This window comes from Brachypodium distachyon, chromosome 2 (genome assembly GCF_000005505.3).
Source record: "Brachypodium distachyon strain Bd21 chromosome 2, Brachypodium_distachyon_v3.0, whole genome shotgun sequence".
Classification (NCBI taxonomy): Eukaryota; Viridiplantae; Streptophyta; class Magnoliopsida; order Poales; family Poaceae; genus Brachypodium; species Brachypodium distachyon.
This window is the reverse complement of record NC_016132.3, coordinates 26,582,502-26,603,450: the sequence shown is the minus strand read 5'-3', so window position 1 is coordinate 26,603,450 and position 20,949 is coordinate 26,582,502. Positions and strand designations below refer to the sequence as shown.

General features: G+C 40.4%; 4 protein-coding genes and 1 long non-coding RNA gene across 7 annotated transcripts; 4 read left to right on the top strand and 1 right to left on the bottom strand.

The window, feature by feature from the left end:
* Nucleotides 1-327: 327 nt before the first annotated feature.
* Nucleotides 328-1,103, top strand: LOC100827576 (histone H2B.1). The gene has a single exon (XM_003568548.3). It carries the CDS (start codon nucleotides 396-398, stop codon nucleotides 855-857), a length of 462 nt encoding a protein of 153 aa, XP_003568596.1. The 5' UTR covers nucleotides 328-395; the 3' UTR covers nucleotides 858-1,103.
* Nucleotides 1,104-2,532: 1,429 nt separating this feature from the next.
* LOC112270731 lies at nucleotides 2,533-6,575 on the bottom strand. The gene is made up of 5 exons (XM_024458796.1): nucleotides 6,387-6,575; nucleotides 5,900-6,235; nucleotides 5,430-5,789; nucleotides 2,749-2,803; nucleotides 2,533-2,684 (listed from the first exon to the last, which is right to left on the bottom strand). Exons 1-5 carry the CDS (start codon nucleotides 6,573-6,575, stop codon nucleotides 2,533-2,535), a joined length of 1,092 nt encoding a protein of 363 aa, XP_024314564.1.
* A 1,521-nt stretch (nucleotides 6,576-8,096) lies between these two features.
* LOC112271010 lies at nucleotides 8,097-10,950 on the top strand. Of its 3 annotated transcripts, none has more exons than XM_024459888.1 (6): nucleotides 8,097-8,293; nucleotides 9,141-9,301; nucleotides 9,384-10,177; nucleotides 10,285-10,406; nucleotides 10,581-10,659; nucleotides 10,738-10,950. In XM_024459888.1, exons 3-6 carry the CDS (start codon nucleotides 10,041-10,043, stop codon nucleotides 10,835-10,837), a joined length of 438 nt encoding a protein of 145 aa, XP_024315656.1. In that variant the 5' UTR covers nucleotides 8,097-8,293; nucleotides 9,141-9,301; nucleotides 9,384-10,040; the 3' UTR covers nucleotides 10,838-10,950. The 3 variants fall into 3 exon arrangements, with proteins under 3 accessions (XP_024315656.1, XP_024315657.1, XP_024315655.1); XM_024459889.1 differs by having other exon boundaries at nucleotides 8,435-9,301; nucleotides 10,139-10,177; XM_024459887.1 differs by lacking the exon at nucleotides 8,097-8,293 and having other exon boundaries at nucleotides 8,304-9,301.
* A 1,186-nt stretch (nucleotides 10,951-12,136) lies between these two features.
* On the top strand, nucleotides 12,137-14,981 carry LOC112270616. The gene is made up of 2 exons (XR_002962921.1): nucleotides 12,137-12,495; nucleotides 14,409-14,981. It is a non-coding gene; the product is annotated as an uncharacterized LOC112270616 (long non-coding RNA).
* Nucleotides 14,982-16,139: 1,158 nt separating this feature from the next.
* Nucleotides 16,140-19,345, top strand: LOC100830205 (nucleolar protein 16). Its single transcript, XM_010233191.3, has 3 exons — nucleotides 16,140-16,548; nucleotides 18,826-18,947; nucleotides 19,045-19,345. The coding sequence occupies exons 1-3, from the start codon at nucleotides 16,197-16,199 to the stop codon at nucleotides 19,153-19,155; spliced, it is 585 nt and encodes a 194-aa protein (XP_010231493.1). The 5' UTR covers nucleotides 16,140-16,196; the 3' UTR covers nucleotides 19,156-19,345.
* The last annotated feature ends 1,604 nt before the right edge of the window (nucleotides 19,346-20,949 follow it).

Here is a 20,949-nt window from a genome sequence, read left to right as displayed (position 1 = left end):
ATAGCTTGAGTATCGTACAGAGATCGTACGTGAATGGTGGTATGCAGAGCAATTTCGAATTCAAATTCTGACCACAAGGCACACTATTCTCGCTGTCACTTCATTCATTCCACGGGCGCGTTGCGAAATCGACTAGCCCTTCCGGTTCCCGCTAGTTTTGGCCACCCCATCGATCCACGCCTAAAACAATCGCGACCGTATAAGCAGCCAGCGACGGACGAACCAGGCTTATCCACGTCATCGATCCGGAACACCCAGCCCACGACCAATCAACGCCAACCTCCCCCCTGTATAAACATCCGCCGCTCCTCCTCCTTTCCCCACATCGCATCGCATTCCAGAATCCCAGGATACACAACCCACCAGCGAAATCCCCATCTTCTCTCGAACAAGCGATGGCCCCCAAGGCGGAGAAGAAGCCGGCGGCGAAGAAGCCCGTGGAGGAGGAGCCCGCGACGGAGAAGGCCGAGAAGGCCCCGGCTGGCAAGAAGCCCAAGGCGGAGAAGCGGCTGCCGGCGGGCAAGACCGCCTCCAAGGAGGGCGGCGGCGAGAAGAGGGGGAGGAAGAAGGGCAAGAAGAGCGTGGAGACCTACAAGATTTATATCTTCAAGGTCCTCAAGCAGGTCCACCCCGACATCGGCATCTCCTCCAAGGCCATGTCGATCATGAACTCCTTCATCAACGACATCTTTGAGAAGCTGGCCGGTGAGGCAGCCAAGCTCGCCCGCTACAACAAGAAGCCCACCATCACCTCCCGGGAGATCCAGACTTCTGTCCGCCTCGTCCTCCCTGGGGAGCTCGCCAAGCATGCCGTTTCAGAGGGCACCAAGGCAGTCACCAAATTCACCTCCTCTTAGGTTACGTTGCCTGTATCTAGTAGTAATCGTAGTCGATGTCGACTCTGGTTATCTGCTGTAGATTAGTAGTACTAATCATGGATGGAATTGACGGATGCTGGCCATTGTGTCGGTTGTTGTGTGTTGCTTTTGGGAACTGTGATCTAGAGTATCACAAGCATTTCCCTATTATTTGACTTATCAATTCCTGTGATAATTTGATTGATACTTATTCCGTTCTAAAATACAACTCATATAGATTTTTTTCATTTGTTCCAAAACACACCTCATTTTTCTCTTGGTACCCGCACAAAGCCAATAACTACTCACATTTATTTATTATTAATACAATATGAGTGGTCAGGCACCAGAATGAGAGCTGCTTTGGTCTAAGTGCACAAATCTATATGAGTTGTGTTTTGGAACGGAGAGAGTATTGGTAATGGTTTGCTTTAGAATTGTTTGAAATCAAAAACTTATCTCTGAACCTGCTGTCTGCTCGTTTGACTGCATTACTTGCTGAAGTCTGATGTTTCATGTGTTGATTGTTTTACCTGTGGAAGTGAGCACTGTTTCTTGGTTGCTGCATCCTCCTGTGCTTCTGTGCCGATCAAGTTGGTGAGAACGAATAACAACAATACTGTGATTTGTGTTGTAATATCTTTCTGTTTTGGTTCAGCCCAAATGCCCAATGTTTTTTTAATTTATTCAGCTTGTTTGATACAACTGGCGTTATGCATTTCTTGGTGGAAGTTCCCTAAACAAGAGTGGAGATCTTGGAGTAATGTTACTTATCGCCTTGCTGCTCTGTAGGGGAACTTATTGCTTTGCTGTTTATTCTAGTTTCTGGTTGTAGTTGCTGATTTGCTGGTATCATGTACACTAGTAATATTTTGTCTACTGGCTCTGGGTTTTGGACTTCAAATGAAATGTGATATAACTGCACTTGTCAAAGGCTTACTTATTCTGAGTCTGACTTGCCATGTTACTATTGGTACAAATTCACCTCCTTCAAGATTGCATTCCTTGCGTTTCTTAGTAATTGCAGTTGGCATGTGTTAGTTGGTTCCGTTTATTTAGAATTAATGCTATTTCTGAATGGAAATTGGTGGATGATTGTTAGTATGGAGTCAGGTAGTTATTACTATGCGATGTGACTGATCTGAAATAGTTATGATGTGTCAAACCTCCGATCTGAAATAGTACTAGTTATGCTGCAGACTACTATTACTATGTGAGTGATCTCTGTTATATGATGGCAACTGATGTTAGGTTTTCTGCTACGATATGATGTGCTTTTGGATGCTTGGAGAGATGTTAAGTTCCAATTACTTAGCTCAGTATCCTTTGGTTTGTGGCTGCATCCAATTCCTTCCAAGCTGCTGAACCTAATTTTATTGTTCAATCGATGAACTGAGCATCGACTTGAAAATTAGCAGCTTGGTCTTCACTTCTTTGCTTTGCTGCTTGGTAGGAGTAGGGAGCTGTACCTGTACACATTAGTTGTCAGGTACTCAGGTTGTACAAATTACAAACTTTGGAGATCAATCAGTGATCAGATTTTCTGAAAAGCAAGAATGATGTGGGTTGATTGGTTTTTCTATTTATAACATACATGTCAAGTTCTCGCAAAAATACTGGCCTTGCAGGCTACAAGGGCAGTGGCAGTCTCTGCAGCTTACGGAACTATCTGTTCTCACTTCTCGCCCTGCTCTGCAGACACTGCAGCGACTGGGAGATCATTGAGCTTCATTATTGGCTGGTGAGTGGTGCATTTGTTCTTTCCAAGTTTCCTTGGTTTACTGGCTCCTGTTTTCTGTTCTTCATCAAACAATAGTTTGAACTGACCTGTGAAGCCACTAATTTCATTTTTACATATTGCTGTGCAGAAAGACAGAAATATATCAAGTACACGCAGCCATGGCCGCATAGGTCTCCGAGACTACAATGCCAATCTCTGCTACTACCTTCAGAAGTAAGTCCAGTTTCACAGTGAACTAAACAAATCATTATTATTACATTATAATAATGGTAGTGCTTGCCTTGTTCAATGTTCCAACTTCCAACATATAGTGTAAACTTTGTATGCTGCTCAAGCTCTTCTCCTTATTTTTTGGTGCACCCATGCTGCTCATGCTCTTCTCCTTATTTTTGGTGCACACACACTTGTCCATCAAATTAGAGGCTTGGCCGGCACCCCCTAAGTATTTTTTAGAAAAAGGTATTTCGTACTAATAAAAATTAAACAAGTAATTAGACTGGCCAAATTCTTCACTGGCCACTAGAGCTGAAAAGCCCACAGTCCAAAGCCCAAGCCCAAACTAACTTCTCCCTTCACCTCATTAATTCCATGATTGAGCCCAAACTACAATGGTGGCAGTGAATGTCGATTGATTGCAGCTGTGTATCATTTCATTAATTGCAGTCACAGCAGCTTGATGATACCACTTTTGGTCTCTCAGGTGCATGTTTTCATCGACCATCAGATGTAGCTGCCACAGTAGTGATGAGTGATGACTGATGAACAAATATTAAATCATAGTTTTTCACTATTTCGTTAACCATTGTGCATGCCACATTTTTGGATGAAACTAACAATCTGTAGCCTAAAACTCATCAGTCTGTCAACTGTTTTTCCAATACCGATGGTGATGCTAAGATTTAAGCTATTCATTCAGGAGAATTGCTCATGTATTGTTTGTCGGCTTAAGTCCTATATCATTTGTTGGCTGAACTGCAGATGGTAGTGATAATGATTATTGCAAATGTTAAGGTTTATCAGAAATTTCAAAATCTTGAAATGTTACTTAGACAAGATTTTGGACTCAAAATCATCAACAGAAAGTGATTTATGCTTTCTGCAGTTATATATGGAGGAGGTATGCTTTTCTTTGAAATGCGTGATAATTCAGTATTTTTTTCTTTTCAATTTCATGGGCATACGGATTGTCTTTTGAGTTGGTTGATGTCCTTAGCTTGTTTTTTACTTGGATTTGCATGACTTGTGCATTCTGCTTCAATCTATCTTCAGATGTCGGCTGATCTGACCTTATATGGGTAGTTTGATTCTTTGAATTAAATATTTGGATCATATTACCGCACATTGCTAGAGAATTGCCTTTTGTGTTGGGTACATCTTAGGCATCAGTGACATGTCATGCCAATTATGCTAGAGAGTTTCTAATACATTTCTTCAGGTTCTGTTCTTCTACTTTCTCCTTGTCTGTTAAAGCTAGTTCAGGCTAAATTTGATGGCATTTATCATCTCCTATACCCTGCAAATCTATTTAGTGTTTATACGATTCTCCCAATGATTGGTCGAGTAATTCTTTTTACTGTTGGTAGTATTTTGCTTCATATTTCAGGATGATGTGCTATTCATCATCCTCTTACAGATTTTACATGCTCCACTCCTTTCCTTGAAAATGTAAGCGGAAGATATACTATTTAATGCTTCATAACCTTTATAAGTTACACATGTTTTTTCAAACTTGCAGAAATAGCATGGAAATGGACTTATAAACTGGTTGGTGCTAAACTGTTCTCAATCATTTTTGACTCAGTCCACATCTTCCATCTATTGCCTTTATTGGGAAATTAGTCAATATGTTCTGCTTTTCTATCAGGTTTGCTTGAGGCACAATTATTCTTTGTGCAAGTAAGAAAAATGTAGCAGCAACTGTCTGGTACTCTTCACCATTCCAGGATAGGGCATTCCATCTTTATTGTTTATTTGATTGTGTATTTATGGTTACTATTCCAGGATAGGGCATTCCATCTTTATTGTTTATTTGGTACTCTTAACCATTCCAGTTATCAATGGTACTCTTCACCATTCCAGGATAGGGCATTCCATCTTTATTGTTTATTTGATTGTGTATTTATGGTTACTACAATCCACACACAGAAGGTAGTTAATTAATCAGTTGGTGCTGTAATCATAATGAAGATAATAGGTCTAGGATAACTTGCAGTCCGCAGCTACAACACCTTATAAATAGTATCATTGATAGCTCAATTGTTAAGAGAAGCAAGATCAAGGAACAGCTTTTTCTATGTCCTAAAGTATGTCTCTGTTCGTTAGAACTGTAATAACAAGGATACGTTCCCATATGACCCAGAGCCTCCTTAAAAAGACCATGACAATGACGTTTTTTTCCTGTTTTGCACAGCCATGTTTTTTCTATGCTATAACTGGGCAGAATAATAGGAAAAATATGGTAAGTATAAAAAAACTTTTTTGATAAGGGTATTGTATTAAAGGCTGAAATAGTAAGGACACAAAACTAAAGGTTATTTTGAAGAAACAAGCAAAATTGGGCTTTATTTGGTAGTAACAATGGGTTCTTGTAAAAAATAGGGGAGGGAAGATAAACAGGTATTAGAGCTAATTTGAAAGTGTCGAGGTAGTTGATGGATCTTTCTGAATAATTGCTGTGCGCCGTGGCTTTTGTATCTCACAGCTGCAGAAGTGGTTCCCTTCGCACTCCACGCTCCCAAATAGTCCATGCATGTTATCTTGGGAACTTCCTCGTCCTCAAAACTTGTTTGATATTGCTTACGCATCATGTAAGAATCGATGTTGGTTCTCACCAAACGTGTTGGCCTATTCTGCCACACAAGAGCACAAGGATGCTCACCAAATTCAGAGATATTTGCTTGTACATATCGTCTTGCCAACTTAACGGTCCTGCGCCAAAACTGAACATCCAGGTTACACCGTAGTAAGTCAGCAAGCATGTTTGCAGCTCCGAATGATTGTTTCATCCCCATGACGAGCTCCATGGTGATTGAAGACAGTTTGGGTTGTTCCTTAGGATCTGCACTTCCAAAGGTAAGAACCTTGAAGAAATACCAAAATGCCTCTCGGGGTAGATCGCTCAACACAAGAGGCTGTACAGTACCAAAGTCTAGTATTTTGCTAGATCGACTTGTGATTATTATCTTCGAGTATTATCTGTACAGTACCAATCTCTTCTAGTATGACCAGCATAAGCTGAATATAAGTTTCTCCATGTAGTCTCGTCAATATCCTCTGGCAGTTCGATGATAATTAGCATTGCTTCCTTTTCAGTTAAGGCGCCATTTGGTTGCTTCGTCATATGGCCATCATCATTGGCATTTTGACTTCTGCGTCGAAGATCATCTTCTCCGACTAGCAAAATTTGAGAGAAGAGATTGCGCACATTTTCATTGTTGCAGACATTTGAAACCAGGGTGCTCTTACCTACATGTACTGGACCAACAATTGGCAGGATATCTACACTTGTTTCTGTACCTGGAGACTTTGTTTGCCTCAAGAAATCCATGACCCTTTCCAGCTCCATTTGGCGACCAAACACGCACCTGTCAAGAAGCAGGTGCATGCTGTAAGGTTGCGGGTACAAGGGATGATAGTTCTTCAGAAATGCGATGAAAATCACTCACGTCAACAATGATGTTACTCAAATTGTTAACTACTTGCTGCAGTTTGTCATCATTTGTATCAGCAATAGAGAGAAAGAGACGCTTGGCAGGATTGAATTTCGACAAGGCAAAAGTGTGACTCACTCCAAGATCTGCTCTATTTGCCTGGGTTCTGAAACTGTCTAGAGTGTAATAGCCTCTGTACATCTCTTTCCTGAGTATGTTCAGCTGGCATATCATAGCTTGGTTCGTGATGCACCGCCCCTCTGCCTCCTCGACAATGATACGAACCCGTAGCAGCAGCCGGTGCAGGGTGTGTAGCTTCTCCTCCATAACAGGTGCTGTCGGGGTCGGGTATTTGTCAATCAAGAAAGATATCGACCGATTTGCTACTTCACCCATAATTCATAATTGCAGCGAGAACTAGCTCCCTTTTGTTGGAACGACTCTCCTTGCAAGAGCGCAGATTTTGTGCAGAACTTATAAATGGCAAAGTTTGTATTTAGCCTCTCACCTTCATATAATAGAGGAATGTGGCTGTCTTGTACTCCTTTGCAAGAGTACTAAATTTGTCTTTTGTGGAAGAGGCACATAGGATTTAACATCACCTTGATACGATTCTATCATTGTATGCTAGCGATGAAGAATCTTCCTTGTTATTGATGTTACATGTATTCAAGCGGATGAATTTAAAATAATACTCCACTAGACTCTGCTGCAATCCAGGATAAAAATATTAATTGGACCTATCGTCATATCGACCCTGATTAATACGTTCTGCAATTTGAATTACCTAGTAGTCAGCCAAGATATTTCTGTTTCGGCAACAAATGCTCTTTTTTATGGAAAGACAGTAGGTTAAAAACCTTCTGTCATGCACAAAGAGATAGTGCAGATCATGTAAACATAATAATTTGACCTTACCTGCTATTAGTTCTTTTATTCCATCAATTTCTCCGATGTTTACATTGTTTAGTTTAAATTAATTAAGATCAATGTCGATTTCCTGTGAGCTGCTAGGTGTTCCAAAACTGTGTTTCTTCTTGACATTTCATGTTACTTGAGTAGATTAGAAATGCATGTGCAGTTGCACGCTTGCAGTGCAAATATATAAGCAAAAAAATGCACTATCACATTGTTATATTTGGACATAGATACCAGTAACACAATGTTCTTGAATGACTATAGCTATGTTTTCTGTTTCAATAAATAAATAAATGAATGCCTACAGTTATGGTACAGCATGACATGTCTCGGTCACTTCCTCTCTCTCATTCACCCCTTCCCCAGGCATGCAATCAATTACCTCTGGGCCTCCCTCATCTGTTCTGCTAATTTTAGTTCTATTACTTAGATAGCGTGGAGTCTCTGTGGTGCTACTAGCCAAAAACACATTGGCAGGAACCAAAAACACAACATTTTTATTTTGGTATTAGTGTCTTTACCTATTATAAAAAAAAGTTGGTACACAAAAAAAAAGTTTGACGTCTATAGATGTTGCTTACAAAATGTACTTGAATGCCTGTAAGCTATAGCTATGTTTTCCATTTGAAAAAAAGAAAAGTGCCTACAGACCTACAGGCTATAGCTATGTTACAGTCTTGTTTGACCTGGTAATTCTTTGATATTTCTTCTGTTTTACCCTTTCCTCATGTTTGCAATCGATTAGCTTTAAGCAGGCCCAAGTTCCCAACCCAAATAGAATCTCTCTCTCCTGAGCCAATTCTAAGTAAATCTCCTCTCACTCTCTCCCCCAGCCTCTCTCTCTCTCCCTCCCTCGTGAGCCAGTCCAAATCTAAGTAGATCCCCTCCCAGCCCCTCCCCCCCTATCTCTCTCTCTAATCCAATCCAAGATCTGGTTTGCACCGGCTCCCCTCCCTAATCTGCCTCCCCCCTCTCCGTCTCTCCACGGAACTGTCAATGTATGTGCTCCCTTCCCCGGTATGCTTTTCTCTCCTCGCAGGGGTAGAGCACCAGTCACTCTGGATGAAGCGACCTAGGCTGCAGGTCCTCTGCACATATGCAGATGGGAAAGGAGCTCCTGCCAGCTGGTAAGTCTATCTGAACCATATCTTTTGCTTCACCAAGCTCAGTCTACATCTTCCCTCCCTGAACCATACCATTAGCAGGCTCCAATCTTCACATTCACCCTTCTATATAAATGGTGCTAACCTCTGACTTCCTTTCCTCAGGATCCCTTTCCTCCTGAGGTGCACAAGCACCACCGTAGTAGAGTGTCTTCTTCTTCTGTTCCACTGCAGCACCATCACCAAATAACATGTCTCCTCTCACCTTTTCTATAACATTGGCATTTTCATTCCTGATTTGTAGCAGTATCACCATGAATTACATTTGATAGATGCATGCTATTATCTGAAAACTTCATGTCTATCGTATGATTCTTATATTTTTTGAATGTCATCACTTGAAGAGCTCTACATAGTATAACTCATGCTGTTTGTAGTTAGATTTTATTTTACAACGTGAAGCATGAATTTTTTTTTTCCATGGAAAGTTACAGGCTTTATCTTCATCTCCTGCCCATTATTGTCCCTTCATATATGGACTCAACATTTCATTGCTTCTGTTTGTAGTTAGATTTTTGTTTACATTGTGATGCATGAAATTTTTCCATGGAAAGTTACCTGCTAAACTTTTCTCTGTTTTATCTTCCTCGATGTCCTGCCCATGCTTGGTATTGTCTGTTTATATATGGACTCAACATTTACATTGCTTCTGTTGGTAGTTAGATTTTTATTTTACAATGTGATGCATGAATTTTTTTTCCATGGAAAGTTACCAGCTAAACTTTTCTCTGTTTTATCTTCCTCTCCTGCCCATGCTTGGTATTGTCTGTTCATATTTGGACTGAGCATTTTCCTTGCTTGTGTTGTTTAGCATGAAGCGCCAAAGAGTTTGTGCACCACGTATCCCAACTCTGAAGGATGTGCATCACTGCACCAGATGGAGTTTATGCCTCCGTGTATACCACAAGTTTCATGTTGAGAGAATTGGTCATGGTAGGAAGAGGGTCAACTTTTGTTCTGTTGGATGCAGAGGTAATGCATGCACATATTTCCACTTATGAGTTGTTGTATATTTAAGATCACGCACTTTCTAAGATTTTTTTGGTTCCGATAGGGCACAAAGATGGCTGCCACCATATATGATGACCAAGTTGATCGTTTAGATCCATTGCTTAAAGAAGGCATAGCCTAATATGTGTCGATGATGTCTGTTGAACCAATTTCATGTACGCAACGATGAATGTTTGCTGATAATCCTTATGAATGCTGTTTCACTTCCGTCACTCAAGTGTTTGAGATGAGAAATCTTCTATATCTAAGTAGGAGAAACCCACTACTTGATTTCTCTCAACATGCAAGCATGCCACATCATCACACCATTAATTTGTTCACACATCTATTTAGTGGAAAACTCATATTTTTTTGCACATGCATGCATGTTACTTTCCATCAAGCTATTTCCATTAAGTGAAGAATGTATAATCTATCATACAATTACATTATATGTTTTCAATGGATACTCTTTTGTTGCTACTTTTTACTCATGTATGTTAACTAAGAATTTCATTCAACAACGTGGGCTCACGTATGTTAACTAAAAGTTTCCGCGACAACGTGCGGGGCATCATCTAGTATGGATGAAAGGACAATCCCTTTCTTTCATCCATTCCTTCCATATGATCGGATTTTCCCATCCACTCTTTATAATGATATCTATGTCGGTAAGTTGTCTACTTTACTACCGATTTAGTGTCTTTGTAATAAACAAAAAATGTTCTCACACCTCTTTTCTATCTATCCCATGTTAGATGTTATTATTATGGTTTTGTATGTAAGCTCAGTGACCTTTGTGGATGGCATCTACAATAGGCGAATCCCAGTTAGGAATCTTCTTCTGATGGATGACAAGTATGTGTGCTTAATTATTATTTTTATATTTGTATTCATGAATCTCGAATTATTCATTAAGATAGAATTATTTAATGTCTTGGCTGAACTATTTTGTGTCTTTGCAGGTTTAATTTTGTGAACGTACGTGTGAAGGAAAAATGGAAAGTAGCCACACTCGTGCTTGGGCAAGAAGTGCTGAGGAGCGTACCATTGTTATTTGTTACCATGTTGAGAGTAAAGCATGTTGGTAAGTATGATATATTGGTGGTTGTTTGTAGTTTCGGTTTGTTTCAAATCTTGAAAAATGTATTCACCACCAATAATTTTGTCCTCCAATTATCCCCATAAACTATACAAATTAAATGTATGTACCATATAACTAATGGAATTTTATAATATGTGATTGTTGTTTCTTAACTAGAGCAATGTCTACATACTACTACCTTTAGTAGGGTGCACTTTGGTCCAGATGTTGATGTTGCACGTCAGATGAAGAAGAGGTGATGACTTGTGATATTTACTTTTATTTGGATTTGGATATTATTAAAATATCTTAACTAAATATGTGTATTTTGTAGGATCAACAATGACCTTAGCTCCATGGACCCGCTTTATGTCAGCACGAACAATGGAAGGAGCCTTTTGCAGTCACCTTTTGAGCCAAGGACGCTAGAATAAGCAACAAGTTGACGCCTTGGGGAAAGAACGCAAAACACACTGGCTGTGTGCATCGATGAAAATGAACCTTTTGCAACCACCTTTCAATGCTTAAATGTTTATATTTTGTTAGTATGGCCTCTTAGCACTATTTGTGGCCTGAATTATGTAATGGTGGATTGGAATATGTTGTCTTTGTTATGGATGAAAATGTAGTAATTCTACTCTTTCACAAGTTATGGTATTTTATGATCTGAACCGTGTTGTGTTCCTTGTGAGTCTAATTGCAAATGGATATGAGATTTCTTTAACTAATTGTAAATATTTTTGGTAAAAATCAAACATGAGAATAAGTGTTATGATTTTTTAGCAATGTAAGGTGGTTCCGTGGCAGCGCACTGGTACCTTACTAGTATTAAATTAAAATATGTACATGGTGCAAAGAAAGAGAAAAAAACTATCTAAAGTTTGAGATCCATGCTTCAAATGCATGGTATGTTTTTCTCTCTTAGCTCTATGGAAGACCATGTTGAGTTCTCTTTGAAAAACTTTCTGCATCTATAAAGGCTAGGCTAGATGTTGTCGAAGATGAAGTCATTTCTTGTTCTCCAGATGCTCCAGGCAACAAATGTTCATTTTCTGGGAGATACCTGACATAGTACTAATCTTTATTAGAGTTCCAAGTTACGGTAGCACAAAAGACATAAATAGGTTTTTCGACGGATCATCATTTTAGAGGTAAGCGACGCATATGTCAACGGTGGGACATGAATGATGACTCAATCTCAAAGCTACGTGACGCTGGTCTTCTGTAGATGTTGTGTGGCTGTGTGTGGTGGTGTGGGTGCACGCGTCTACTATATATGTAGTCAGTGTTCTAAAAAGAGATAAGTCCATGTTAAAACTCTAATCATAAAGTTTAAATTACCCTTTGAACCCCAATACCGGATATAACACAACCTCTAACTATTGTTGCCGTCTAAATTACCCCCACCTAGCCAAAAGACATGTACGCGAAATGGGTTAAAATTTTAACAGTAGGCTCATGACAAAATTTATGATTTTCTCTATTTTTTAAGATTTTCTTGGAAAATTTATTGTCGAATTCAAAATTTGAGCCTCAAATAAAATATGTCATTTTTTCTATTGATAATTAGTCAATAAAAGTGAAATTTAAAAGTAGCCACAAAAGCATGACTTTTGATTTCTCCATTTCCTTCAGAATTTTTTGGACTGAATAACGTTAGTTGAATCGTTCAAAACTTGACACGTATGTGAAAACCGGACACAGATCCCAACGGTCCCAACGGTCCTCGTCCATTCTCAAGAAAAAAAGTGACCTGTCATCTACCTCCTCCCCACGAGTCCTTCGCCACCTTGCCCATGCGCCGCCTCGGCCACCAATCCACCGTACCTCTCTCTCCCGGCCATCACCCTCTCTGTCTCCTCTTACGCGGGGCGACCGCGACCGATGCACACTGCCTCCTTCTCCCTATCATCACCACCCTCCTGAAAGTATGAACTCCTGCGCCTAAATCGAATGGCTCTCGCGCGCATATATATATCCACCATGGGCGCCCCCTCCAACGGCTTCCCTGCGCAGACCCGCCAGTGGCTCCTTCCCCCGGCATCATATCCATGCATAACTCTAACAAGCAGCGAGGTCTTCCCGATCTGAGGTATTGAAATGCCCCTTTTCCCATTCAGATCTGTGCAGTTTAATGTCAAGTTTGTGTGCCGCCCCCTATTTTGAATAGTACCATCTCGTATTAAATGTCATCTTCTCTATTTAACTCCTTTACTAACCGGTAATACGCGGTTAATGATTCCAATTGGTGTGCATAATGTCAGTATAGTGGAACTAATTGTTTTCTGCAATATCCATGCATAGAAGCAACAATTCAGAAGCTATGTCGATATAATCTGTGATAAGTTACTTCCAACAGGTTATAAAATCAGTGCATTCGTATCCCTGAGCAAATATGAACAGAGCAGATGAGTTCTATTGTTCCACTCGTACCAACAATGTATTTAGACTGGCTCCTTCCAACCAAAAATGAATTAGCAGTTGTTGCCCCAGTTTGTTATTACTTTGTACCCCTCCCTAACATTTGTGTCCTTTAATTTTATTAAGCGGGTCACGGTGGTGCGATTTACTGTTATTACCCACACAGATTTTTTGTTGGAGGCCACTAGAGGCTTCACCAACCTACCTATTTGGTAGCAACCTTCCAAATTTTGTCTTGATTACATGCCAGATCTGAATCCAAATTCTTATGAATGTTCTAATGTTGATTTTTGTAAAGACCAGATGGGAATGATCTGTTGAGTGATCCTCGTTTTGTTATACACAAATGGATACGTTCTGTCATAATTTCCTTTAGGTTTATACCATTGTTCCTTTGATGTATTTTGTTTGTTTAATATTCCCTCCGATCCTAAATTGTTCTCGAAATATTACATGTATCTAGACGTCTTTTAAGAATAGATACATCCATATTTGGGCAAATTTGAGACAAGAATTTAAGATCGGAGGGAGTAATAAACTGCTATAATTCGATACAGGGACAAAAAGAGGAATAGCTTGCATGAAACTGCTTTCATCTTTTTATTATTCATTTAGTTTCTAGTGGTGTTTGCAACATGGAAATTCACATGAAGAAAGAGAGCCTAGAGCATGAAAGCAGTAGCTTCTTCTACCTGCAAACGAAGATGAAATCGAGCTCAACTTGTGAAACTAAATATAACCATGCATCCTCAGTCTTGACTATAATAATGAGGTATATAATTTACTTCCAACGATTATATCGATGATAAGTAACTTGCTAGAACTCTGTTTAAGAGTTTAGTCATGCACTTCACCATTAGAGCAAATCTGGACTTGTTGCGGTAGTTGATGGATCTGTACGAGCAATTGCCATGCGCTGTGGCTTTTGTATCTCACAGCTGCATAAGTGATTCCTATACGGTGGTAAGCGAGATCGCCATGCCAGGACCTCAATTCTCCCTCCACACTCCAAGTTCCTAAATAGTAGGTCCATGAATGTTATCCTGGGAAGTTCCTGATCTTTAAAACTTGTTTGATAATGCTTGCGGATCACGTAAGAATCTCTGTTTGCCATTCTCTCCAAACATGCAGGCCTATTCTTCCTCACAAGAGCACATGGATGCTCACCAAACTCAGAGATATTTCCTTGTACAAATTGTCTCCCAAACTTTATGGTCCTGCGCCAAAACTGAGGATTGAGGTTAGACCGTAGTAAGCTAGCAAACATGTTTGCAGCTACGAATGATTGGTTCATCCCCATGATGAACTCCATGGCGATTGAAGACAATTTGGGTTGGTCATCAGGATCTGCACTTCCAAAAGCAAGCACCTTGAAGAAATACCAATATGCTTCTCGGGGCAGAAAGCTCAACACAAGAGGCTGTACAGTACCAAAGTCTACTATTTTGCTAGATCGACTTGTGATTATTATCTTACGAGTACCTCTTGCAGTGTGACCATCATAAGCTGAATATAGGTTTCTCCATGTAGCCTCATCAATATCTTCTGGCAATTCGATGATAATTAGCATTGCTTCCTTTTCAGTTAAGGAGCCGTTTCTCTGATTCATCGTATGGCCAAGATCCTTGAAATTAAGACTTCGGTGTCTTAGATCATCTTCTCCGACCAACACAATTTGAGAGAAGAGATCACGCACTCTTTCATCATTGCAGACGTGTGAAACCAGGGTGCTTTTACCTACATGTACTGGACCAACAATTGGCAGGACATCAATACTTGTTTCTGTACCTGGAGACTTTGTTTGCCTCAAGAAATCCATGATCATTTCCAGCTCCATTTGGCGTCCAAACATGCACCTGTCAAGAAGCAGGTGCATGCTGTAAGGTTGCCGGTACAAAGGCGGGTAATTCTTCAGGAACACGACGAAATCACTCACATCAACAATGATGTCATTCAAATTGTTAAGCACTTGCTGCAGTTCTTTCTCACAACTTGTGTCACCAATACAGAGAAAGAGACGCTTGGCAGGATTGAATTTAGACAGGGCAAAACTGTGACTCACCCCACCATCTTCTCCATTGCCTTGGCTTCTGAAAGTGTCTAGGATGTAATAACCTCTATACATCTCCTTCCTCAGTATGCCCAGCTGATGTACCATTGCTCGGTTTCCTATGTGCCGCCTCTCTGCCTCCTCGACGATGACACGGACCCGCAGTAGAAGCCGCTGCAGGATCTGTAGCTTCTCCTCCTCCTTAGCTGGTGCCATCGGGCTAGAGTATTTGTCAAACAAGAAAGATATTGATCGATTTGCTACTTCACCTATAATTGCAGCGATAACTAGCTCCATTTTGTTGGAACAACTCTCCTTGCAAGAGCGCAGATTTTGTGCAGATCTTCTAAATGGCAAAGTTCTTATTTAATAGAGAGGTGTGGCTGTCTCGTACTAAATTTGTGTTTCGTGAATGGACATATAGGATTTAACGTCACTTTGGTACGACCGAGAACCTTCCTTGTTGATCGTAAGTACTCCCTCTCTCCAACAAAAAATGTTTCAAGTTTGTCAAAATTTTGATGTATCTAGACATGACTTAGTGTATGGATACATTCAAATTTGGTTAAAGTTAAAACATTTTTTATTGGACGGAGGGAGTACTTGTATTCAAGCAGATGGACTCTACCATGTTCATTGGAATCTGCTGCAATCAATCCAGGATATCAGTATCGGTCGGATATATTAACTCTAGCATGTTCTTCATTTTAGATTACCTAGGAGTCAACGAAGATGTTTCAATTTCGGCAACAACTGTTCATTTTGTAGGAGACACCTGATATAATAATTCATCTTTACTAGAGGGACTGCTCCAAAGTCAAGGTAGCACAAAAAAAGCTGTAATTGTTTGTTTCCAGATCCAAGTAAATTGGTCGTGAGACCTCATTTCCAAATTCAGTTCAGACAGTGAGTAACAAAAAAAAAACAAAGATGCGAATAATATCAATTAGTACTTTTGATTGTTGTCCATGGCTAGATTAGTATTTTATATTATTATTATTATTATTTTCACAAAATATTAAATCATCCAACGATTTTTAAAGTAAAAGCAAAATGATTCACCATTTACGAGCCACTAGTCACTACTAGTGCTGTACATAACTTCTGTCAAAAAATTCACAGAAGCCCAAAACCCGTCAGCGTCAAACGTCAGAGACGAAGTGGAGTTCCCGGCCCAAACCCCGTCAGTGACGAAGTGAGCTAACTAACGGGCCTGTTCTGATTTTCTCCTTCAGGCCCATCAAAATCTCTTCATCCTCGCCCCTCTCCCATCTCTCGCCAAAACCCTAGGTAACCCCTCGCCCTCGAAACCCTAAGCACCGATGGGAGGTTCGCGGCGCAAGCTCAGGCGCTCCCGCACCAAGGTGCGCGTGGGATTGCCGCGCAAGAAGCCGCGCGAGTTCAAGCCGGCCTTCGACCTTCCCGAGGCGCTCGCCGCTGCCGCCGCCGCAGATGGCGGCGGCCATGTTCCCAGCTGGGACGCGGAAGGTAGCGTGGTGAAGAACTACGCGGCCTTCGGAGTGGTGGCCAATCCTAACCTGCTCGGCGCCCACTCCCGCGGCACACCGCACCTCGTCCAGAGCGCCCCGCTGCAGGCGCCCGATGTCGCCGCCGCGCGCGCCCCCGTCGACGAGTTCGAGCCCGTCGACACCGGCAGTGATCTCGAATGCGACGGTCAGCCACCCTTCTCGTCCCTCGCTTCACATGATAATTTGGATCGGCAAGCTGGCGAATTCATCTTTTATGTCTAGATTCTCATTTGGTTATACTGATGGGAAGCTTAGGTGGCTTATTAGTTAGCTTTGGTGAATGCGCAAACTGGGTTCGTCAATAGGTCTTTTTGTTGTTCACCTGTGTTTGGGCACTACAGATGATTTGCCACTAAATTTGATTTCATTTGTGCTGTGCATGATCCGTTGAACTGACAAAATGATAAAATGGACAATATGTGAACTATACTGGACAGCGCATCCTCATCAAGGTTGTAGGTCTGCTCAACCCAACGAGTTTTGATAAACTTTGACTAGTTCTCCAGCTGACTACATACAGTTACAATGGAATGAGTAGAATTGTGATGAAGAGGGAGTGTTGAGTATGGGTTGTAGCTGTTTTATGCATAGAACAAAAGTGTGCATGGATTTTGCTTTTCGTAATGTTGGATAAACTATCTGTCATATTGGGTAGAGAATTGACACAATAGTCCTCCAAATTTTCAAAACCAAGCAAATACTACTTTGTAAATAATGCATCGTTTTCAAAACTTATGGCCTTATGGGAATTGAACCATGCTTGTTCTTTTGCCTTCAACAGCACCCAGATTAATTTCTGTTTTAGTTGGTTGTTCAGAGTATATTATGGCCTGCCTCATATGGAGCTTCTGAAGTTCAGCAGGTCAGCATAAGCTGAGTAGCTGCAGGAGTTTGTGTATGATGCAACTTAGTATTGCAGTCCATAGATTAGGTATGAACAGACTTGTAATCAGCAAGTTAGAAGTCCCAGTAGATTGGCTAGTTCAGAATAGATTTGTGCTCTACTTACTAAAGACTAATTTAAAAACTGGAGACATATCGCTTCTCTCATCTCATCCACGCTACCCAAAGTGTGTCTTCTCAGCATCTCGGTGCCAAAACCCAGAGGATGGAAGGCAGCAAAGCAGAGGCTGCCAACCTCTCGCAGCTAGCCGTTACCCCCATTCTTGCAGCTAACATAGTTTTGAAAGAAAAAAACTATTCTCACATAGGGATACTGACTTAGTCCTGTCAAGAAAAAAAGAAAGGCACCTGCTAACTGCTGTGCTACTTCTAAAAAATTGTGGTCCCCTTAAGATGTTCCAAAGCCATAAATATTACTCCCTCCGATACTAAATTATTGTCATTGTTTTAGTACAAATTTGAACTAAAACAACGGCAAGAATTTAGGATCAGAGGGAGTAGCATTCAAATTCAAAGTATGAACTAAGACATTTTGGGGCGGTTTTCAAGTGGTAAGCTGTGAAAGACAAGAACTAGTCAACGTGTGTGTTCCTCATGCAGTTTTGTACAATCCAAGTCCCATCAAATATTGATTTTGACGTATATTTAAGTTAAATTGAATTTGAGTGCTTTTAATATTGAAACTGCATGCTTTTATGATAAACTGAAATTGATTGCTTATTTCAAATGTTCTACTCCCTTCGGCTGAAATTACTTGTCAAAATATTGCATGTATCTAGACGCTTTTCAAACAAAGATACATCCATATTTGGCAAATTTGAGACAAATAGTATGGGTTGGAGGGAGTATTTCAATTTAACTGTTTTAAAATATGTTCTCTCTTTTCCACCTGCAGTATTCATCAGTAATTCCCATAAGAAGCTATGGAAGCATACAGCAATGTTCTGGCATAGTTAGTTTGTGCTTGCATGTTAATACTCCCTCCATTTCACAAAGGTTGGCATATTTGGTTTCGTTAAGACAAGCCTTTGACCAAGAATTACTCTATTAATATGTAAGCTATATGATTCGGAACCATGATCATTAGCAAGAACTTTTAAAGACGAATCCATTGATATAAATTCCATGTATGAAAAAACACATAACAATAGAGTTTTCATTGGTCAAAGCCTTGTCTTAACGAAACAAAATACGCCAACCTTTGTGAAATGGAGGGAGTATAAGACAAGTCTTTTTTTTTGCGCAAAAATATTAGACATGTCAACATAAGATAGCAGGACATTATGATGGAAACAAAATGGATGTAATTTTCTGTTTTCTTTGTTTATCGCCTAGGGTGAAGTTCTGGCTTGGCATAGTAGTCAAGATACCATTATTTTTCTTTGAGTTATCTCCATCGCATAAAAGACGTTTGTTATGAAATGCATATTTGTACTTGATTCAATTACAATAGATATAATATGTAAGCCCGCTGATGTACTTGTATATGATCTCATGGAATAGTTTCTATGCAATGTAGATCTAAAATCTGCTCTTGGGAAGAGAAGGAGGGATGGCAAGTCTGCACCGTTGGAGCCACTGACTAAAATTCAGCGTATTTGCATTGGCAGATTAATAGAGAAGTATGGTGATAACTACAAGGTATAACAAAATTTCCAAATATTTTATTTGGCTGATTTTGTGATTAAAAATATCTAGATTCTGAGAATGTAAGCACTAAGAAGCATCATGTTTGCAGGCCATGTTCATGGATACCAAACTGAACTCTATGCAGCAATCGGTGGGTACATTGAAGAAGCTCTGCGAAAGATACCATGTTGGTGGCAAGACTATCCTCTATCCAATGTAGTGCCACACGGAAATGTAGATTTCACTTTCATTCTGTACCCTGCCTCTCCCACTAATGGGACATGAAAATTTTGCCTGTGAGCAATGTAACTTGCTGTTAACTTCAGTATATCAATGAGCTTTCTTGTCGGAGTGCTAGTATGTTGCCATGCATTATTTTCCTCGAACAATATGGAGGTTGCAACTGGTTAGTGTTTTTTGTTGACCCATAACCTATTGCTTTATTCGCTAGAATTGTGTGAGATCATATTGAAAGATCGAGTATGTCTTCAAGAGGGGGCGTGAATTGAAGATTATCAAATTTTACTTCAAATTAAAACGGATTCTTCAAACATGATGAAACAAGTGAAGACAGAAATCAATTCTGAGTCTTGGCAGAGTTACAGCAGCGGAATACAGTGAAGAAAAATAGTAACTGAAGACAGTTCAAACTGAAGCAAACAGTTAATGAAGACTGAAGATAAATAGGTGAGGAAAAGTATCACTCGGACATAGAGACGCGATGATTTGTTTTCCGAAGTTCAAATTGTTGGCACAATCCTACGTCTCCGTTGAGAGGGTTGAATCACACAAGATTCGCGGACACACAAGTCCACCCAATTCTCCTGAGCTAAGACCAAAATCTCGCCCAGTTTCTCGTGATAGATCTTTCTTCGCAGAGGCGATCTTCAAGTCTTCACGGACTGTTTCAGGCAAATCACACTTTGATTGCTCTTCAACAATGCCTAGCTGTCTAGGTGCTGCCAAACACCAAGAGTAACAAGTTCTTCAACGTTCGGTTAGAAGGGAGAAATCATTTTCTTCGGCTCAGCTTAGCTCTAAGATTTTTCTTCACAAAATCGTTTTCGAGATCTCCACCGAATGGTAGAGGGGGTCGGCCGTTTATATAGCCGGGCCGGAAAAACTAGCCATTACCGACATTTGGACCCCACTGAAGAATTGAGACACCACCGGTCTCGAAACACCTACGGTCTCTGTCTTCCACCAAAGACATTTTTCTTCAAGTGCCAACGGTCATCATAACAAATAGTTTGACTGGTCAGACCAAAAAGCAAACACCACGTTTTTCAAACATTTTTGAATTCAAACTCCTTTTGAAAACAAAGAAGTCTTTAGTCTGAAGAAACGGATCCAGGAACATTCGAGCTCTTCTTCACACATGAAGACAGCGAATCTCGAAGCATCCTAGACTCAAGTTTCTTCAGAACAAAGACACACCATTTTCATCCTAAATTGAGCATGAGGAAAATGAATTCTTCACAACCAGCTTACCGCTTGAAACCCCTCTTAATAGTACGGCTTGTCCTATACTCAAAGTGAAGACAATTTTTCACAGAAATTCTAGGAAACATCCTTAGCCTACCCGTAAGCCTTGATGCTTCAAGGCTTCTTCCTATCTTCTAATTTGAGGGATTACCAACGCCGGTTGGAGCTCATCATCCATGGGACTAAGCATCTGAAACATTCAATTTGCACATTAGTCCCTTAACCAATTTGTCATGAATCATCAAAACTCATACGGGGGCACATGATTCGCTTTCACATATGTTACTCTTTCAGCCCAGAAACGGCCAATGGAGAAATACTTACCACACATACAGCTCTGTTCCCTATTCTTCACAAAGATAATTATCTTCTTAGTTTATGGGAATTCCAAGTGTCCCAGCGTGTGTTTCAGAAAATTTGGGTAAACTGGAACGTCCATTGGTGAACTGCATCCAGTTTTACTGTATTTTACTAGCGACGAATAAAAGCTCTGTTGGGGTAAAAGAGGGCAAAAGAGGCCTAACACATA

Excerpts from the sequence above, each read along its gene's own strand:
- LOC112271010 (XM_024459888.1), top strand. The coding sequence starts at position 10,041 with ATGTTCTCACACCTCTTTTCTATCTATCCCATGTTAGATGTTATTATT. Across the intron at positions 10,407-10,580 it reads GTTGAGAGTAAAGCATGTTG|AGCAATGTCTACATACTACT; the intron begins GTAAGTATGATA and ends TTTCTTAACTAG. Across the intron at positions 10,660-10,737 it reads GCACGTCAGATGAAGAAGAG|GATCAACAATGACCTTAGCT; the intron begins GTGATGACTTGT and ends TGTATTTTGTAG.
- LOC100830205 (XM_010233191.3), top strand. The coding sequence starts at position 16,197 with ATGGGAGGTTCGCGGCGCAAGCTCAGGCGCTCCCGCACCAAGGTGCGC. Across the intron at positions 16,549-18,825 it reads CAGTGATCTCGAATGCGACG|ATCTAAAATCTGCTCTTGGG; the intron begins GTCAGCCACCCT and ends TATGCAATGTAG. Across the intron at positions 18,948-19,044 it reads AGTATGGTGATAACTACAAG|GCCATGTTCATGGATACCAA; the intron begins GTATAACAAAAT and ends TCATGTTTGCAG.
- LOC112270731 (XM_024458796.1), bottom strand. The coding sequence starts at position 6,575 with ATGGAGGAGAAGCTACACACCCTGCACCGGCTGCTGCTACGGGTTCGT. Across the intron at positions 2,804-5,429 it reads AGAATAGGCCAACACGTTTG|GTAGTAGCAGAGATTGGCAT; the intron begins GTGAGAACCAAC and ends TTACTTCTGAAG. Across the intron at positions 2,685-2,748 it reads CTATGCGGCCATGGCTGCGT|GTCAGTTCAAACTATTGTTT; the intron begins GTACTTGATATA and ends GTGGCTTCACAG.
- LOC100827576 (XM_003568548.3), top strand. The coding sequence starts at position 396 with ATGGCCCCCAAGGCGGAGAAGAAGCCGGCGGCGAAGAAGCCCGTGGAG.